The following is an 18,168-nucleotide window of genomic DNA, read 5'->3' on the forward strand; positions in this document are numbered from 1 at the left end:
CCTGCACCGACAGGTGCAGCTCACTGCTGGCAGAAGCAATGAGCTCTGGCTGTCCTCAGCTCTCTGGCTCACACCAGCTGCAGGTCAGCAGCCATGTCGCCAAAGCCTTTTGAAAATCACCTGCTCTATTTTCTAACAACAGTAACTTAAACAGGCGAATTATTAATTGGCTAAATTTGGAAATCTGTCCTTCATCCTTCTCCCACGATATGATGAGTCCCTTTCGAGGGATGCCCTGGCTGATCCCTAAAGGTCTCAGTCACAGGAGCGGAGCTGGTGGGGGAAACCAAAATCCCAGCTGCCCCTGAACAGGGGGCAGAGCCTTCCTAGATGGGGCTACAGCTGCTGCTCATTGATTTACCTTCCTAAAAGTCCAGTTTACTGTGGCCACACTTGGTGTATTCACTTACTTTCAAATGTCCTTTTAATTGTAGATGTGTGAGTTATTTGGCCATTCTACACCAAATGGTCTGAAGGCCCAACAACTTATGCACACACAACTCGTGTCACTTTTAAAGATCTGTTCCTTTTTTCCTGCCTTGTAGAGATTCATGCACAGTCTTTTGCATGAGGTGTATTTAAAAAGGAAAATAAAAATGACACATTAATCCTCTCCTTCCTTTGCCTCCCGGGTGAGCAAAACTGTTGGAGTAAACTCAAGCTTGTTTCTTCATTTATGCTGAAATGCAGAAGCCTAAATCAAGCGTTGAGAAGATTAGATTATGAACTTTCAGTGGAAAAACTTCAGGGAGACTAATTCTGAGAGCTGCTGAAAGCTTTGAGTTGTTGTACCCCCTGAGCTGCTGCAGACAGCTATTCCCTCCAGGAGAAGGCCAAAGAAAACTGTTGGCTTCCCTGTGGAAAATGCCACATGGTACAGATACCAGCGCAGATCTCACGGCTGCATGGACAACTGCCGTGGCCGCCAGCCCTGGTGTGCTGCCTGCACGGCGCAGTGCCCGGCACCCACCGCCCCTCACCCGGAGCCTGGCACCACGGCGCGGAGTAATGCGCAAGACCGATGTGCTGAGCAGGTTTGAAGGCTTTGACTTTTGCAGTAACTTTTTGCACAACCGACCAACCAGCACAAAAGCCACTGCACATCCAACGTGGGGCAGCCAGCAGAAGAGGCAGCCCCCCAGCACACGGTGGTCTCCCGCGAAGCTGATGGTGTTGGTTGCGTTTCATTTTTCAGCTGTCCTGTGAGTGTCCCAGCGTAAAAGCATTGGAGATATCTGGGCAGTGCTGCTGTGTATAAACCTGCTAATCCAACAAGAGAAATAGGCCAGAGGTGCAGCAAATGTTTTTCTGCCTCTCTGAGGCACTGCGATGTGTTTCATCAGAGGAGAACAAGCTGGGAGCAATAGACATAACAGGATTAAAATGGTGGCTGCTCTGTCATTTTCCACGCTAACCCGGGTGCCTGAGAATTGCTGAAATATGGCTGAAATGCTGCTCTGCTACATCTTGTTTAAAAGAGTGATTTGTTAAAAGAAAACCCAAGCTGAACAACTGAGTCTGGTCCATTAAAATAATATGTAAACACTGGCCCCACAGTTTAGCCATCACACGTTTTGATAGCCTTTAGGAACTGAAAGGCAATTCTCTCCCCCCTCTGCATTATCATATAACCTCATCAGAAGATAAACAGCCTCCTTACCCCCAAACATTTTGCAATTTGCATTTAGATTGTTTGGTGCCAATGTTCAGGATAAGACACTTCCCAGCTCTGTCAAACAAAACCTGATTGTCATTTAGCAGAATGGCAGTCAATTTATGTTTCCATTAATGCAGATCCCAGGCAATTATCTGGGGAGGGGAGGGGGAAAACCTTAACAAATTGCCCCTCTGTCTGCTAGGCTGATTTTCCAGTGGGCAGCTGGAGGGCAAATTCGACATACCCGTGAGGAAGAGGAAGTGAATGCCTTTCTGCTGTAAAGGAGAGGTGTGGGGGGCAGCTCACAGACCCCTTGGCTGTGCAGCATCACAGACGAGAGCCAGCCCCGAGTGCCTCGCAGAGCTGTGATGTGGGTCAGGGTCCCTAGAAGTGGGTCAGGGATGGTGGTGGAGATGTGTCAGGCTTTGACTCCCAGCCTGACTCAGTGTAAGAGCTGGGGTCCCCGTGGGTCTTCTCAGAGCTGGTACGGCCTGTGTCCGCTCAGCAGGTAGAGATGCGCTGCCAGGCAGTGCTCTGTCTCCATAGTCCCCTGGCCCGTGCCCTCCCTGGGGACCCTGGCCCCCAAGCTCTTGTTGTGCTTCTGCTTGGCGAGGTGGGATGGCAGAGTGCATGCCCTCCTGGTGACGGGGCTGCTCTTCACCGCTGCCATGTGCACCCCAAAACTGCACTCCTGGGGCCTGCTGCAGTGTTGCATGCACTGACACAACTGACACGAGCTTTACCAAGCTCTTGCGTAGACGGGAAATGTGAATGTAACTGGGTTTTCTCTGACAGTAAGTTGAAGATGCTCTTCCCTTCCGTCCTGTCTTAATGGCTTCATTTTTCCTTTGCCCCGTCACACAGCTGTGCTCCCCATCAATGCTGTGCTCCCCACGAGGAGCCCATGGGCAACAGCCAAAGGCAGTTCCCCCATTTCTCATCCCCATCTTTTGCTGGGGTGCAGCACCGATGGCACTGACCAAGCCTGAGGTTTCCCCAGGCACGGCATTTCCCCCAGAGGACCATCGCCCTTAACTAAAAAGCCAGCCCCCCCTTTCCAATGCCCTCTCTGAGAGGTGGCCAGGTACCACTGGGGCAGCCCCGCTCCCCGGCAGCACTCCTTGCTCGTGGGTTTTTCTACACAAACACATATGTGTGCTCACAGGAGGTTGCAAAGCTCACAGTCCTGCACGCAAGACCATTTCTTTTGCCTTTGCAAAAGCACTGTGTCACACCTCAGCTGGTGTGAAAGAGCCATTTGTCAGTGACTCCCTGGCCAAGTCGGCGGGATGCTGGCTGCCTTTCCCTGGGGCTGCCGGGGTCTCCGTAGGGTGGGAGTAAAGACGAGAGCCAAGCGGGGCCGGGCTGTAACTACAAACACAGCAAGGTCACACGGGCTGTCTGCTGCAGCATGTTGCTGGGAGGGGTAGGGGGCAAGGGGACCCCCCAGGTGGAAGCCCCTTGGTGGCCTGGCTTGTGGTCCCTCCACGGCACAGTGGGACAGGTGGTGCTGCTCAGTGGCTGAGAAGATTTTTAGATCAAGATTTTTTCTGAAGGAAGGGGAGACACCCGCACCCCAGTGATTGGAAATACATCTGTGACTGTTTGGAAAGTTATTTTTGCTACACGAAAGGCTGGGACACGAGGACAGGGCCTTCTCCAGACTGTATCACCTCTTGGCTTCCCTGCGAGTACAGCTCATTTATTTGGTTTGGCACTGACTAGCCAAGCTGTGTAGCTGCCAGGTTCACCATGTTATAAGGAGCTGCTGATGTCAGGAAGAGCTTTTGGCTGTAGGAAAGCCCTGCAGATGTTGGCCAGGTGGTTCTGCTCTCCCTGAGTGTTCAGGAATAGTCAACCCGTGTAACAATTTTAAAATTATTATTTGTCTTCTGAAACATGACTGGAATTCCCACCAGGTGCTGGAGCAGGAGCAAAGGGTGGTGTGTGGTGTGAAGGCTGGGTGAGGTATGTGGCATGTGCTGGCAGCGTGTCCCAGAGAGGTGCCAGAGGAGCAGGGCTCCCAAAGTGTGGAGAGGACCAGCATTCGAGATGAGCTTAGAAACGGCTGGCAGGCTCCTCCATGCGGCATTTTGCACCATGCTTCTCATCAGGCAGGGCAGCCACCGAGGCTGAGCAGAGGTAGAGATGTCACCTGCCTGTAGAGGAACGAAGCTGGGTTAATTATCATTGATAATATACAGCTGTGGGCTGGCGTCAGGGGCGGCGGGTTGGCCGATGTAGATAAGGTGCAGCTGTGGCTGGTTCTGTTAAGGGGTTGGGAGCCAGTGAAGGGAGGGCAGCTGGGGAAGAAGCAAGAGAAGAAAGAGTGGGCCCTGGATGAGGTGAGATGAGGAGAAGGGAGCAGAGGGACTGGCATGAAGAGTGTGTTGGTATGAGATGCATCTTGTTGCAGCTTGATAGTTTGGAGAATGCTGCAACACCTGCCCACATTCAAATTCTTGTGGTTCCCATATTTCAGAATGTTGACTCAGGATCCAGATAAGGCAGACACTTGTGTCACCTTGCTGGGGAGTGGCTGTCTTGAGAAAGCCCATGATAAAGATGCCCTGGTGAGCTAGCTGTGCAGGGCTCCTCCCTGCCCTGTGTGCTCCGGACTGGGACAATGAATAACCATCTGTGGTTGCCCCTTCCTCAAAGGCATCTCCCAGCTGAATCAAGGCAAACAAATCCAGACCCAGTGCGTGCTCCTCCTCCAGGTGCTCTGCACCATGCTGCTGAATGGGAAGCTCAGGAGACATGCAAAAATGGGCTCACACTCCTCATCTGGGTTAGGGGAGCATTCGGATGCCCAGGGTACAAAGAGCTTCTTACCTCTTTCCCAGTTCTTTGGGTGTATGTAGCCTGGAGGACGCGGGACCCTGCCAGCACCACGCCCAAGCCCACCTGGGGCAGGAGGAAGGGGGTCTTCCTCTGCCCACAACCCTGCTCAACCCACCAGGTGACCTTAGAGCAGCCTCAAAGTGCACTAGCAGGATTAGAGGCTGCTGTTTTCCTTGAAAATGCTTCTGCTGCTGCATCCCTTCCCAGCCCCTCTGCCACAGCCTTGCCCTTGCCACCTCAGTCCCTTTTCTGGGCTGTCCCCGCTCTATTTCTCTAGACTGACACACCTTTTCTCCACAGGTAAATTGTTAACCTCTCAAGATTTTGAAGAATCCCAGATCTGCCAAAAGAAGATCCTGAAAGAAATTCCAACTTCTGCTTAGATGTCTCTTACCTTTAACTGGTCTTTATTTATGTGGGAATTACTACTGAAAGCAAAGGAGATGTACGGTCTGCTCAAAAAAGGCAGGGTTTTCACAGGGGTCTTCCCTGTTTCCTTTGTGAACCTCAGAGGCACTTACATTGCTTGCTCACACTGCCACCTAACAGAGAAACCTCAGTCAAGTTACCTTAATGTTTATTTTATTTAAAGAATCAGAAACACAGTCATTGTAGTTCATTTGTACTCATATCTGCCAACATTTCCTAAATCACGTTAACATTCATGTATAACAAAAACATTTTCTGAGCTGTGCAAAGTTCAAAGGAATTGTTCAATTACTTGAACCCATTTCTAGAAGAGCAAACCTGGCATTTTACAAACTGAGGCCACCAGAAGGAGTCTTTTCTTTTCCCCATCCTGTTTTAGGAGATGCAGATGCTCCCTCCTCCCCCTTTCCCTGCTATGACAGGTAAAAATTAGACCACAGCACGAGTCGAACCTCTCTCAGTCCAGCACTTTCTGAATGGCACTGGGTCACGTTTTTGTATCACTGAGCTGTATTAAGTTTTGCTCTTGTGCTCCTGCCATGGAAGTGATTTGTCCAAGAAGATTACTCAGTAACCCAAACTGTGATGATAAGCAATAAACAGGGTCCAGAAACAGCTGTTATCAAAACAGATAGCGCCCATCCCCAATATTTTTCTTTGCAGGAGGTATGACTGTAAGGGCTGTCATCCATTACAAAACACACCATCCTCCCTGCAAAATACATTTTAAAGCACTGATTCCATGACATGACATCTGCGTGTTTTCCTTGATCTTCTCACACACCAACTTTTGTCCTGTTAGAGTTAAGCATGAAAAGGTGGAAATCTGGAACCATTTTAGATCTGGCTAAACACAATAGGCAGCAAGCAAGCTGTCATCCTGTTTCGTCTTTCTGAGTGTAGTAAATACATCCACGGAACAGAATTTTAAGAGAGCTTTAACCACTGTAAATTGTCATAAAAAATCTCCTCATCTCTGACGAATCTAACCCAGAATTTTTATTGTAATTGATAACATGCATTTTGGTGTTGCTGACTCGCTAACCGTGCAGTTCACTGTTTGAGGTGCAGTGATACCAATTCTGATCTGGACCAAATAAGTGGAACAGATATGGCTCCAGTCTCAAGCAAGATTTTCCAGAAGATGTTTCTTCAGTCTCTTACTGGTTATGAAAAAGCAATTTCCTCTCAACAGTAACTAAACTTTTAGTGGCTGAGTCAGGAATATGAACAAATGCAGCAATGTTAAGTATAAAAAGAAACACCCTGAAAATGATGCCTCCCTGTTTGAAGGTGCTATACTTGGCTATGGACTGTGTTTCTGGAATTGGTTTGTTACGTGTGACAGCAAGAAGAAACTTATTTTACAGAGAACAAAGTCACGGAGCTGAACTCAAATAGGAACGCTCACTTACATGGGTTTTGATATGTACTAGTATACACTGCATGAATGAAAACAAAACTTACACCTTCGCATATGAAATACTGGAAACGCAGTAATGATGTTCACCCACTGGGCCTCTTCCTTTTAATAAGATCATCTCCAGGTTACAGTGCCTCTGACACGCTTTTAAATGACCACCACATGTGGGCTTTGGCAAACAGCCAGCCGCTGGCAAAGGCAAGGTATGGATACAGCTATGAAAAGCCTTTCATCACATTTCATTTCTCAAGAGCTGATGTCTTTTTAAATACTCTCACAATCGCATTATGGATTTTTTTCTCATTCTGCTTCATAGGAACAACTGGCTAAACTCACTTTACATTTATTGCACCTTTAAGTCCCTGGTAGATGGAAGCTTATATTGCCTGATACGGTTTGAATTGTAGCTTGACCACATTAAGAAATTGAACAGTCTCCAGAACTGTACATTTCTACAGTAAGAAATCACATTTTGACAACGCTAATTACAGCCGTCGCAGATCAGCTCTCGTCTCTGTCATGCAACGACAGAGGAAAACTCCATGGTCCCTGCGCGTGCTAGAACCTGCAGTGTTCTTCTTATTGCCATGAAAAAGTCAATTAAAACAACTCCTCTGGGAATTAGTTTCAATTCTGGAGTAATTATCACTCTCCAGACAGAACGCTGTGCTTCAGTGTGGGTCTTCAGCCACTCTAAATACGTAGGAGAGAGCAAGCGTGTGCGTGTTGCACAGGCACACCCCCCCACGTATATTTATGGGTGACCAAACGCCTTTTTCTCTTTTCCTCTACGAGGCACAAACAAGCAGTCTGATCTTGATCTTCAGGTACGTTTCTAATTTCACACGTTGAATGCAAATCTTGTTGCAGCCTCTCCGTCTAACCAAACCAAATCTTTAACAATTAAAAAAAATAGCACCAGATGTGTGAAAAAGAGGAAATGTCTGATCTAGTAGGAATATATATAAAGTAGAGCAATTCTTACAGTAAAAAGGTAAGTCATACAAAAAAGCAATGGAAAGTGATACTGAAGGACAAAACTCCATGCTGCATATAGTAAGGGCAGAAGACAGGCAAAAGGGATTCTGCTCAAATAACCACAGTTTAATGGTGGAGCTGTACTTCTTCCAGGACCTCCCCGGCGGCAGCGCCAGGACACCGGATGGTATGGGACTCTGAGCACTAACACACTCACCGACAAACTTGCGCAGCATATCTTTGAGGTATATAGAAAGCATAACGTTAACATTTTGGACTCCTCATTCTCTCTTGCACGACGATGCACCAATCTTTAGCTGGGGTTTTCACCACCCACCCCTCCCTCTTTTTCCCTCAGGAAAAACAAAATCCCAGTTTAAGAGCTTCCTAGCACACCTCCTTGAACTCCCAAATCCATCTTGCATAGGCCAGTAATAAGAACACTGCAGCTCTGACAAATAAGTTACAGCAATATAACAACTTTTCTCTTAATTTTTTTTTTAAAGATATCTTCTCTATAATTTACACAAAGGGTTAACAGCCAGAGTTTAGGTTACGTACAGTCCAGATGGGCATCCTTTCAGTCTGTGATTCCAGGTGGAAGGCACTACTTCAACATACCACTGTATGCACTGCACGCGGTCTCAGGAGCACAGTGGGGCACTGCGTCTCCAGAGCTGTAGACTGAAGGGCCTGGGGGGAGTCTTTGGAAATAAAAATGGCAGTGGTTATCAGTCCAGTTTCTCTTTGCCGTCTCTTCTTGTGCTATGTGTTTTCCCCTGAAAGCTCCTCCAGCTGAGAAAGCAGCGAGCTGTCCTCAGAAGCTCTCGACAAAGCTCCCGGGGAAGAGGCCCGTCCTGCCATTCCTCTGCAACGTCCCTTTGTACCAGCCATCCTCCCGTTTCTTGTGCACAAACACAATGTCACCTTCTTTCAGTTCAATCTCTGCCTCGCTCTGCGGCGGGTATGGGACCACAACACGGTACCTTTGGAGACAAAAAAGCAAAGACCTGGTCAGGCAGTGGTCGAGCCTGCGCTTGATGAGTGCAGCCAGGCACCAGAACCAGAACCAGAAATGCTGGAGAAAAATACTTTTGAAAATATTGGCAAGTTATATTTTCACATATAAGTTGTATCTGATGCAGCTGGATTTTCTCCTATAACAGTATGACGGGGAGATTTCTGGTGAGCTTGGCTGGAGGCTTGGCCAGGATGTGCACCGGAGCCAGACCATGAAAGCAGGAAGGTGTTGTCAGACGGCTGGACTGCTCATGATGGTCCCTGCTCCTGGTCATGTGCCAAGCCTGTGCCAAGAACTTGGCTGCTTTTGCCCAGCACTGCATCTGCCTCATCCAGCACTGCATCTGCTCCATCCAAAAATCATAGAACCATAGAATGGTTTGGGTTGGAAGGGATCTTTAAAGGTCATTTGGTCCAACCCCCCTGCAATAAGCAGGGACATCTTCAAAAAAATCTGGTGGCTCAGAGCCCTGTCCAACCTGATCTTGAATGTTTCCAGGGATGGGGCATCTACCACCTCTCTGGGCAACCTGTTCCATATTTCACCACCCTCGTCTTAAAAAAATTTCTTCCTTATGTCTGGTCTAAATCTACCAGGCCCTACTAAAAAGTCTTTTCCCATCTTTCTCATAAGCCCCTTTCAAGTACTGAAAGGCTGCAAATAAGGTGTCCCTGGAGCCTTCTCTTCTCCAGGCTGAACAACCACAAGTGTCTCAGTCTGTCCTCACAGGAGAGGTGTTTCATCCCTCTGACCATTTTTGCGGCCCTCCTCTGAACCCGCCCCAACAGGTCCATGTCTTCCCTGTGCTGAGCACCCCACAAATGGATGCAGCACTGCAGGTGGGGTCTCACCAGAGTGCAATAGCAGGGGAGAACCACCTCCCTCGACCTGCTGGCCGCGCTGCTTTTGATGCAGCCCAGGATACGGTTGGATTTCTGGGCTGCGAGCACACATTGCTGGCTCATGTCCAGCTTTTCATCCACCGGTACCTGCAAGTCCTTCTTGGCAGGGCAGCTCTCAATCCCTTCATCCCCCAGCCTGTATGGATACTGGGGGCTGCCCCAACACAGGATCAGGACCTTGCACTTGGCCTTGTTGAATCTCATGAAGTCACACGGGCCTACTTCTCAGGCTTGTGCAGGTCCCTCTGGATGGCAACAGGGCCCTCAGGCATGTCAACCATACCACTCAGCTCTATGTCATCTGTAAACTTGCTGAGGGTGCACTCCATCCCACTGTCTGTGTTATTGATGAAGATATTAAACAGAACCATCCCAATACAGACCCCTGAGGGTCACCACTTGTCACTAATCATCCCGACATTGAACTGTTGACCACTACTCTCCAGATGCAACCATCCAACCAATTCCTCATCCACCAAACAGTCTATCCATTGAATCCATATCTCTCCAATTTAGAGGAAGGATGTTGTAGGGGACTGCGTCAAAGACCTTACAGTCCAGATAGATGACATCCACAGCTCTTCCCTTGTCCACTGATGATGAAAAATGGGGTTTGCAGTGCTCTCACCAACTGTCTGTAATATCAGCAGAGGTTAGCTAAAGCAATTTGCATTTTTATTGTATTTCTTGAGAATGTGCTTTGGGTCCCTTAAACCTGGAAGGAAGCTAAAATGGAGAGATATCAAATGACTTTCAAAGCACTCTCCAAACCAAGAGGTATCCTTTGTCCTGAATCATTCAGAGGTTCTCTTAGAACTTAGTTTTCAAGTGTCATTTCATTTCAATGAAGTAATGACAGGTCTGATCCTGATACGGCTATGCTGCACTCAGGCTTATCAGCAGGCATCCTGCTGAGTGCAGACCGGGCCCTTTCATATCAACACACTTGTGTGCAGAGCAGGGAATATATTTCTGCTGCACTGTATTCTTTTCTTGTACTTATTTGGCTTTCGGTTAACAGTCAATAACTATCTTGCTAATTGCAAAGTAATTAATATAGTAAGATAGTTAGAAGATGCCAATTGATTACCTAAGGCCCACCTCCTGAGGATTAATATTTCTACAACCACTGCATGGCCACTGATGTCTCCGTCATGTTTCTTACAAGGCAAGTATTTATTTAAAATAATATCCTGTCCCTGAGGACTAACTTCAACATGCCCTGGAGGCTCAGGACCACTCCCTGAGGCCATTCCCAGTGAGATTGTACCAAAGCAAGGGGCTGTCCAGTGCCAGTCACTAATTTTCTTTGCAGATTTTGCTCACATATCTAGTGACTGCAGTTCTGAAACTAGGGCCTCGACTTTGACATGACAGTAAAAGTACCAGGTTTGGCTCTGTGTATGGACATCTCCACAGCCAAACATCCTGTTATTTGGAAAAGCATTGAACTCCATTTGGAGTGGAGATTCTGCTCTAAAACCTCTCTATGGCCTTTTTATCTTGACATAGCAACACAGTTGTGTAGAAAATATATATGCTTAACTGCCATCAAAAATCTGCTGGTCATCTCTATCCCTTGTTGTCTCTTAATCATATTAATAAACCTAGTTGTCACTTCCTTCCTTTGTGGAAAAGCAAATAACAGAGGTTGAAACCTGTGCTGCTGGCTGCCTGCAGGAAAATAGTCTATCACGCTATCATCTGTGGAACTGCTACACTTATATTATGAACCTTTCCCAATTACAGCCATTATGCAAATGAATGCACACATTATTTCAAACACTCTGCTGCAGTACTGATTAATTAAATTATCAGAGTGGAACAATTTTAGCTAAGATGATGCCAAGTTTCAGATCTCACAGCTCTATGCACAATCACAGTGCATCAGAGCTCTGTACCAGGATTTCAAGAGGCTTTAAGAAGAAGGTTGGACCTCAACATCAGTTGAGTGGTGTGGAGGTACTCATGGTCCCTTTTGGCAGATCGGGAAACAGAAACACAGAAAAAGGTGGTGTCTTGGGCAGGGTTGGCATGAAGACCCAGCTAGGACTGCTAACACTTCATGCCATATCTTAAGCACAGAGCTACCCTTTTAAAGCCAGACTCCTAGGAGTGATGAGATGCTAGTCCCCGAATGGTTCACATGAGGAGGGAGGTGAGCACACTCAGCAGGAATTTGCCCACTGTCATAAAAAGGGGTTCTTCTCAGAGATTCAGAAAAATAAATCTCAGTCACAGCATTATCAAATGAAGTACTTTTTCCCATTTACGGAACCTCAAATGTTATGGTTTAAATTTAATTAACTACAGTACCTCATCAAATAGCACCAAAGTGGTTTTGATAGAGTGTCGAAATCTTAAGATATGAAAGACCTTGCAAATCGGTTAAGAAATCCTCTGCGTGAGAGATGGAAAAAGATGCTACGCTTTTTCCCTTGAGAGCTTTTGCAGCGGGGCCTGGGGGAGGCAGCCCGGCGAGGCTGCAGCGGGCAGCAGCAGGGCACGGCTGCTGGCACCGGGCTGCCTGCACCGCAGGTTGCTGCTGTGCCACCCCTCCTGGACGCTGCTGTGCCACCCCTCCTGGACGCTGCTGTGCCACCCCTCCTGGATGCTGCTGTGCCACCCCTCCTGGACGCTGCTGTGCCACCCCTCCTGGATGCTGCTGTGCCACCCCTCCTGGATGCTGCTGTGCCACCCCTCCTGGACGCTGCTGTGACACCCCTCCTGGATGCTGCTGTGCCACCCCTCCTGGACACTGCTGTGCCACCCCTCCTGGACGCTGCTGTGCCACCCCTCCTGGATGCTGCTGTGCCACCCCTCCTGGACACTGCTGTGACACCCCTCCTGGATGCTGCTGTGCCACCCTTCCTGGACGCTGCTGTGCCACCCCTCCTGGACGCTGCTGTGCCACCCCTCCGCGCCTCCAGGTGGCATCTTGGCCTAGTTTATCCTCTGGAAGAGAACTGCAAATACATAACTGAGACACATTTTTTTGGCAGAAAAGATTTCTTCTCCCAGACATTCTCCCTCACTCCCAAAAAGGCAGTCCTGTATACTTCTATTTATATCTCCCCTTTTCATTTCACCTTTTGTCCCCTCTTTGAGAAGCGACTATAAAGCTGTAGGCTTTCTTACACCAAACTGCTTCCTGACATTTCAGACTGATCCCAGAGACTTCTCAGTTTTGTCTGTGTCACATTACATCTCTAAATTACCAACTTTTCAAAATGCTAATTAGCTGGGCAACAATAATGATGGTAAGCGTGACAACCACCTCTGCCTATTATTAACAATGGTTGCTATTTTTTGTTGTAAATCATACTCTGGGATAGTTGTAATTCTGCTAATTTAACCATTTTGGCCCAAACTCTCCACAGCAGTTGGCTGTGTCAGGCTGAGGGTCCCACATTCAGCCCAAATGGTCTCATCACCTCCAGGAATAAAGCAAGGAGTTTTGCACCAGTAGGACCCAGGTGAGGGCTTCCACAAACAGCCCTCAGGTCCCCATACATGGGAGCAAAGACCTGTCCTGTGGCACCATTGGTCTGTCAAGGATGGTGTTCCTTCAGAAAATTACCTGTCCTAGCCAGGTTAAAATCATTCAAACCACCTCAAAATGGTACATGCTTAGTAGAGGCTTGTATGAGAACAGAATGTAAAGTCTCTGCTAATTCATGCTCCAAGATGTCCTAGCTCTGTGGGACCTCAGAGGCTGCATTTCTCTTCCTTTCCCAGCAATGGGCTCCTCTCATGTTTTTCTCAGGGCACAGACCTGACAATGTACTTCCCCACTGCTGGCTGCTGTGGTACCCTTGGGTTGCTCACTTCAGCCCTGGAGGGGACTGTCTGGGATGGGTAGTGCCTGGGAGGGTCCTCAGCGCCCAAGAGAAGTACATGAGGAGGGGCTGTGAGTAGTATTGGCAAGAATGGGGGATGGGGTTTGCCTGGGCAGGGAAACTTCAAGGAGTTGGAGAACAGGGTAAGGTAAGGGAGGGGATGGAGGATGTGGGAGGCTGGTGGGAGAAAAACCAGGAGTCAGGGGAGAAATGGGGCCATGATGAGAACCGGAAGCCCTGACAGAAGGTGTGGATATGGCTGCTGAGGAGGGCAGCTGGGCTGAGATGAGTCTGGGAGAGCCTTGGCAGGAGGGAGCCTAGGGCTGGGACATGTCCTGTGGGGCAGGAGAGTGCATGGGTAGAGGCTGGCACTAGGGCTGAGGGTGGGACAGGGATCCTGGCAGCAGTTATCTCACCAAGAGCTGGGAATGGGTCCATCAACACTGTCTCTGCTGTTAGTAAAGACCTAGGAATCCCAGCTGTCCCCTGTCTTCATAGCACTTGTCCTCACAGACAAAAGAAACACCTCTCCCACCCAGCTCTCCATTTACTACTGCTGCTGACCTGGAAGGTGCAGCTAAGGCTCCTAACTACAATTAGATATTACATGATGGAAGTTCTGGTTTTGTTTCCTGTAAAAAAGCAAAATGATTAAAAATGTCATGTATGTAGATGCATAAAGACATCTATTACCTTAACAGAACAGGAATGTTTCACACCCATGCATCTGAGATGAAGAAACAGGCAACTAAAATTGCCCATGACTTCACTTTTGCTTCCATGCAATATAATCTTTCATTATATGATTAATCTATTAATCCCACAGGATGCCTGCCACATGTAACACACGAGATGTCCTGCTTCGGACATGAGTCAAGGTTCTGATGTGGAAGAAACATGTGGCTGCCAAAGCCACCCCATCTTTTGCAGAGGTTCGAAGATCTCTAGCAAGTGACCACAGTAAAACTCACTGAGTAGCGCAGGCGTGGGGAAAGTGGTTTTTCTGACTCCTCCAGCTGCAAAGCCTTGTGCTGCACTTTTCACAGCGTGAGAATCATCTCACGCACCGTAGTGGCGTAGGAGTCAGCTGTCTGGTCTAAATTACTCACATGCAGGCTCTCTGTCAGCATGCACAGACAGGCATTGAATAATATTGATCAGAACTGATCAGTAATTAAGTATTGGGTTCCGGCCTGGACACTGAGGAAAAAACCAAATACCAAGTATCTGCTCACTGAGCAAAATGCATGCATCCAGGACACTGACAGAGCTGAAGAAACTTAAGAAAACAGATCTACGAGGACGCAAATCAGGTTTGAAGGGCTAACCTCCAATCTGGTCCCATTTAGAGTGCTTGAATTCGGATGATTAATGAAAGCTTCTGTTTGTTAAAGTATGATGCACTAAGGACAGGTTGCAGGGGTCCAGTCCTGTGGCTCCAACTGGTCCCTTGTGTGTTAGGGATACACAGTTAGTTTTGTGTGAGGATAGATAACTGGTGACAATGAAGCATCTAGCCCAGTTAACGACTGCTCTTGCTTATCGGTGGAGCTCTGTTTCTCCATCCTTTTACTGGCAGATTGCAGAGACCTGCAAAGTGCCTCTCCACACTACAAGACGGAACCTGCTTCACCATATTATGGTGTCTGAATCAGCAGCCTCAGAAGAACAAATCTCAGCTGGGTCTTTTACCCTTCTGCTGGAAATATTGCAGGATTCACTTTCTGAGGTGGTTTATTCTAATTTCTCAGTCCTTAGGCAGGTATCCCACGTCAGAGAAGCACTTAACCTCGTGCATACACGTCACTGTTCAGTCAGAACTTACTCCGGGGGTCAGTCCTCTAGTATCACTTTCCAGGAAAGAAAAAAACCCTTCCTTTGCTTTCCCTTTTGGCAAAGGAGATATACGTGCACAACAAAATTGAAGTCAATGGGCGTTAAGCACATGCTTGAATGCTTCCTTGAATTGGGAGCTCAATTTCTAATGTGGCAGTGATTTGTAGAAAGGATACATGGAAACATGAAGGCATCTATTTTAAAGGTCAAACTCACTGCTCCCATCTTATTCTGCTGCACTGTTGTGGTTACAACTTGCTTGAAGGCTCCATGAAAACCATAGAAACACAGCACAGATACGCCAGTCGTGACAGTTAAGTCTGGATGCGACTGTTTTATCAGAATATAACATGGCAGAATTAGTGCCAGTTACTATAAGAGTCAACAACGCGTGACTTGTTTTACTCAGGTTTGCACCTGGGAACAGTGCCAGGCAGCAAGGGGAACATGACTCATGCACACACACATGCACACTCAACTCTCCTGTTTTGCGTAATGTACAGTCATATTTTCTTCAAGTGGGTGGTAAGGAAAGTATTTTGCTTTGGTGCTGCTAGGCAGACAGCATCCCCCCCCCGCCCCTTCCACGTGAACCAACAGTGTTGGTGGGTGTGGGCGAGTCTCTGGCCCAGGGCTTGCCTCATCACAGCGCATCCCTGTGCTGGTCCTGTGACTTGCACCAGCAGCAACTGGATGGAGCAGTAGGTGGAAAAGAGCATGTGGGGCGCTCGCAGCCTGATGGGGTATTCACTTCACAGTCAATCACTGCAACACGAAGTGGCAAGGACACCAAGGACACCACCTGGGAAATTTCTCCGCTCTGCTGCTCGGACTGTTGGATGCTTTATGGCAGAGAGCAGATGCAGGAAGGTGGTTTTATAAACCGACAGTGGGAAACTACACCCAGAAGGCAGAGACGGGCACTAACTATCCCAGAAAACCAGTTAAATATCAAGGTTAAATGATGGGAGAGCTAGGAGCAATTTCCTTTCTAATCCAGCCATCCATAACCAGTTGTGGAATATCAAGTAGGATAAGATAGAATAATTGTTTTCTTCGTTCTCCCCATGCACAAAAATTAAATGAGAGTATAAACATTAGCAGCATCTCTGAGAGGGCGAAACTCACTTCACCTTCCTGTCTGACTGGCTGCAACTCCCACGAAGGGACGTGCTGCCAGGCAGCAGAATAGGCAATTCTTCCCTTAAATTGTGAGCATTGAGCCATGAGCAATCAGAGCCTTTTTATGTACCACTGATATGGCTAGTGGCATGACCAGTAGGTTTGATCAGTAGCCTGGATGGGGCGAGTGCTAGAGCTGCAAGCCAGCCTCTGTAGGAGAAGTAGCAGTGCTCTGCTGTCTGCATGAGCCTCCTTTTGAATGCCGTAAATATTAAGGAATGTGCTACTTCTTCCAACCTTTCAGTGCTCTGTCTCTATGCGCACAGATGGGCGTTGGGAGACAGAAAGCCAAGTACAGCTAAGTGCACTGAAATGCTTTGCAGCTTTTTAAAATTTCATCCAGCATCTGAATCTGTTTATCTAACCTTTTTTTCCCCTCTCCTCCCTTTTCTTTCTCAGAGAATTGCTCCTACTGTGCAGATGAAATGCACCAAAATGCAAACAAGCAAAATATGGAGCTGAGTGACGTTGAAGGCGAGTTCCTCCATTGCCAGATGTGAAAAGAACAAGTGGTTTGAAAACCATAATTTGTTTTAAAAAAAATATAATTTGGTTCTTCTGAGCAATTTGATGATTTAATGAGCACAGATGGATGTGGGATGAATTTCTAGGAGACAAGTGTTTAATGTATCTGCTCAGATTATTCCAGGACTAAGCATTATCCTTCCTAGTGCATGAAGGTAATTAATATTTCCCATTATGGGCATGAAAAAACCCATATGATCAGTTAAGGAATGCAGATACACCAATGATATGGAAGTTAATTCATAAATCAATTAGAGAATCTTGCCTGCTGTGTATAATTAGGGTTACTTCAATTATAGCTTATTTTTGGATTTAAGACTCAGGAATTAAAGTGCTTAAAATCAGAATAAGTTCCTTACCACCATATACTGCAATTGGAAGTATTTACTCAGTTTTAGCAGTCTATATCTGTTTGCTCTGTATCTATTTACTCTTCATTCCAGCATAGTTGATCACATGCAGCTAACCCATGTCCCTCTGGTTCTATTCTGCCACTTAAAATTGTCATCAGTTAAATGTTTCACTGTCTGGGCCATCCTGAGGTGAACTGAGAAATTTGTAGGATATGGGACTGGCCCTGGCATATCAAATAATGGGTCTGGACTTCCTTACAGTAAAGCTTTGAAAGCAGCACCTCAACAGGCAGCTCTGGAGATGTCAGGGGATGTTCTTCCCAGCTTCTTTTCATGGCTACATGTAACTAAAGGTGTAGCATTCCACTGATTTAGTTACACTGGTGCTAAATCTGGTTTATATTGATTTAGCTTTTCTTATAGCATTAATTTAAACTGGTGTAGACCAAATTAAGTGCGCCTAAATAGGGACTGGTTTTTCAATCCTTTTACTAAATTGCTTTTTCATGGATTTTAAGGACAAGAGACTACTGTGATAGTCTGCTCTCACTGCCTTCATTACAATGCTGAAGGACTTCCCTGCATTTATTTCTGCTTCAAGTTTAATAGCTGTGCTTGAACAACAGCATCTCTTTCAGATGAAATGTTCAATCTAAAGTAAAAATACTCCCATGTCTGTCCTGTCTGCAGTCTCTTACAGACCTACCAAGACATTCCTAAGCCTGCTCTTTATCAAGTGTACCACAGCTCCCTGTATCACTCACTGCAACAATATAGTTCTAAATCTTCCATTGTTCTTATGATGATTCTCTAAGGCCGCTCCACTTTGCCTCAGATTTGGATCTTCTGAAATATACTGTTATTCTGTGTTCTCCTTACCAATGTGTTGAATTAGCTTTGTACCAACAGGTCTGTCCTTTTCATCACCTACCTCCCACTTCAGTCCTCTGTTCTGCAACAGCGGAGACTTTATGTTGAACAGTGCAGGTACAAAACCCGACTCTTTTTGGTCTACACTACAGGCACACGCAATCATCTTCTAGTGATTTCTGACCTAGAGTTAGATTTGATGACAGTATATCGGTTTTCAATCCACTTAGTATCTGCTGTGTCGGCTGCGTACAGTTTACTCAGCAAGGCATTTTATGGTAACAAACCAGATGCCTTAGAAAAGTTTAA

The 18,168-nt window shown here is 47.0% G+C and overlaps 1 protein-coding gene across 1 annotated transcript in view; it reads right to left on the reverse strand.

The window, feature by feature from the left end:
• Window positions 1–4,891: 4,891 nt before the first annotated feature.
• SH3RF3 (SH3 domain containing ring finger 3) overlaps window positions 4,892–18,168 on the reverse strand; it is a 258,436-nt gene continuing 245,159 nt past the window's right edge. Inside the window, exon 10 of the mRNA XM_056329232.1 lies at window positions 4,892–8,317. Coding sequence (XP_056185207.1) covers window positions 8,149–8,317 — 169 coding nt within the window. The 3' untranslated portion in view covers window positions 4,892–8,148. The remainder of the gene's footprint in view (window positions 8,318–18,168) is intronic.

This window comes from Falco biarmicus, chromosome 2 (assembly GCF_023638135.1).
Source record: "Falco biarmicus isolate bFalBia1 chromosome 2, bFalBia1.pri, whole genome shotgun sequence".
NCBI lineage: Eukaryota > Metazoa > Chordata > Aves > Falconiformes > Falconidae > Falco > Falco biarmicus.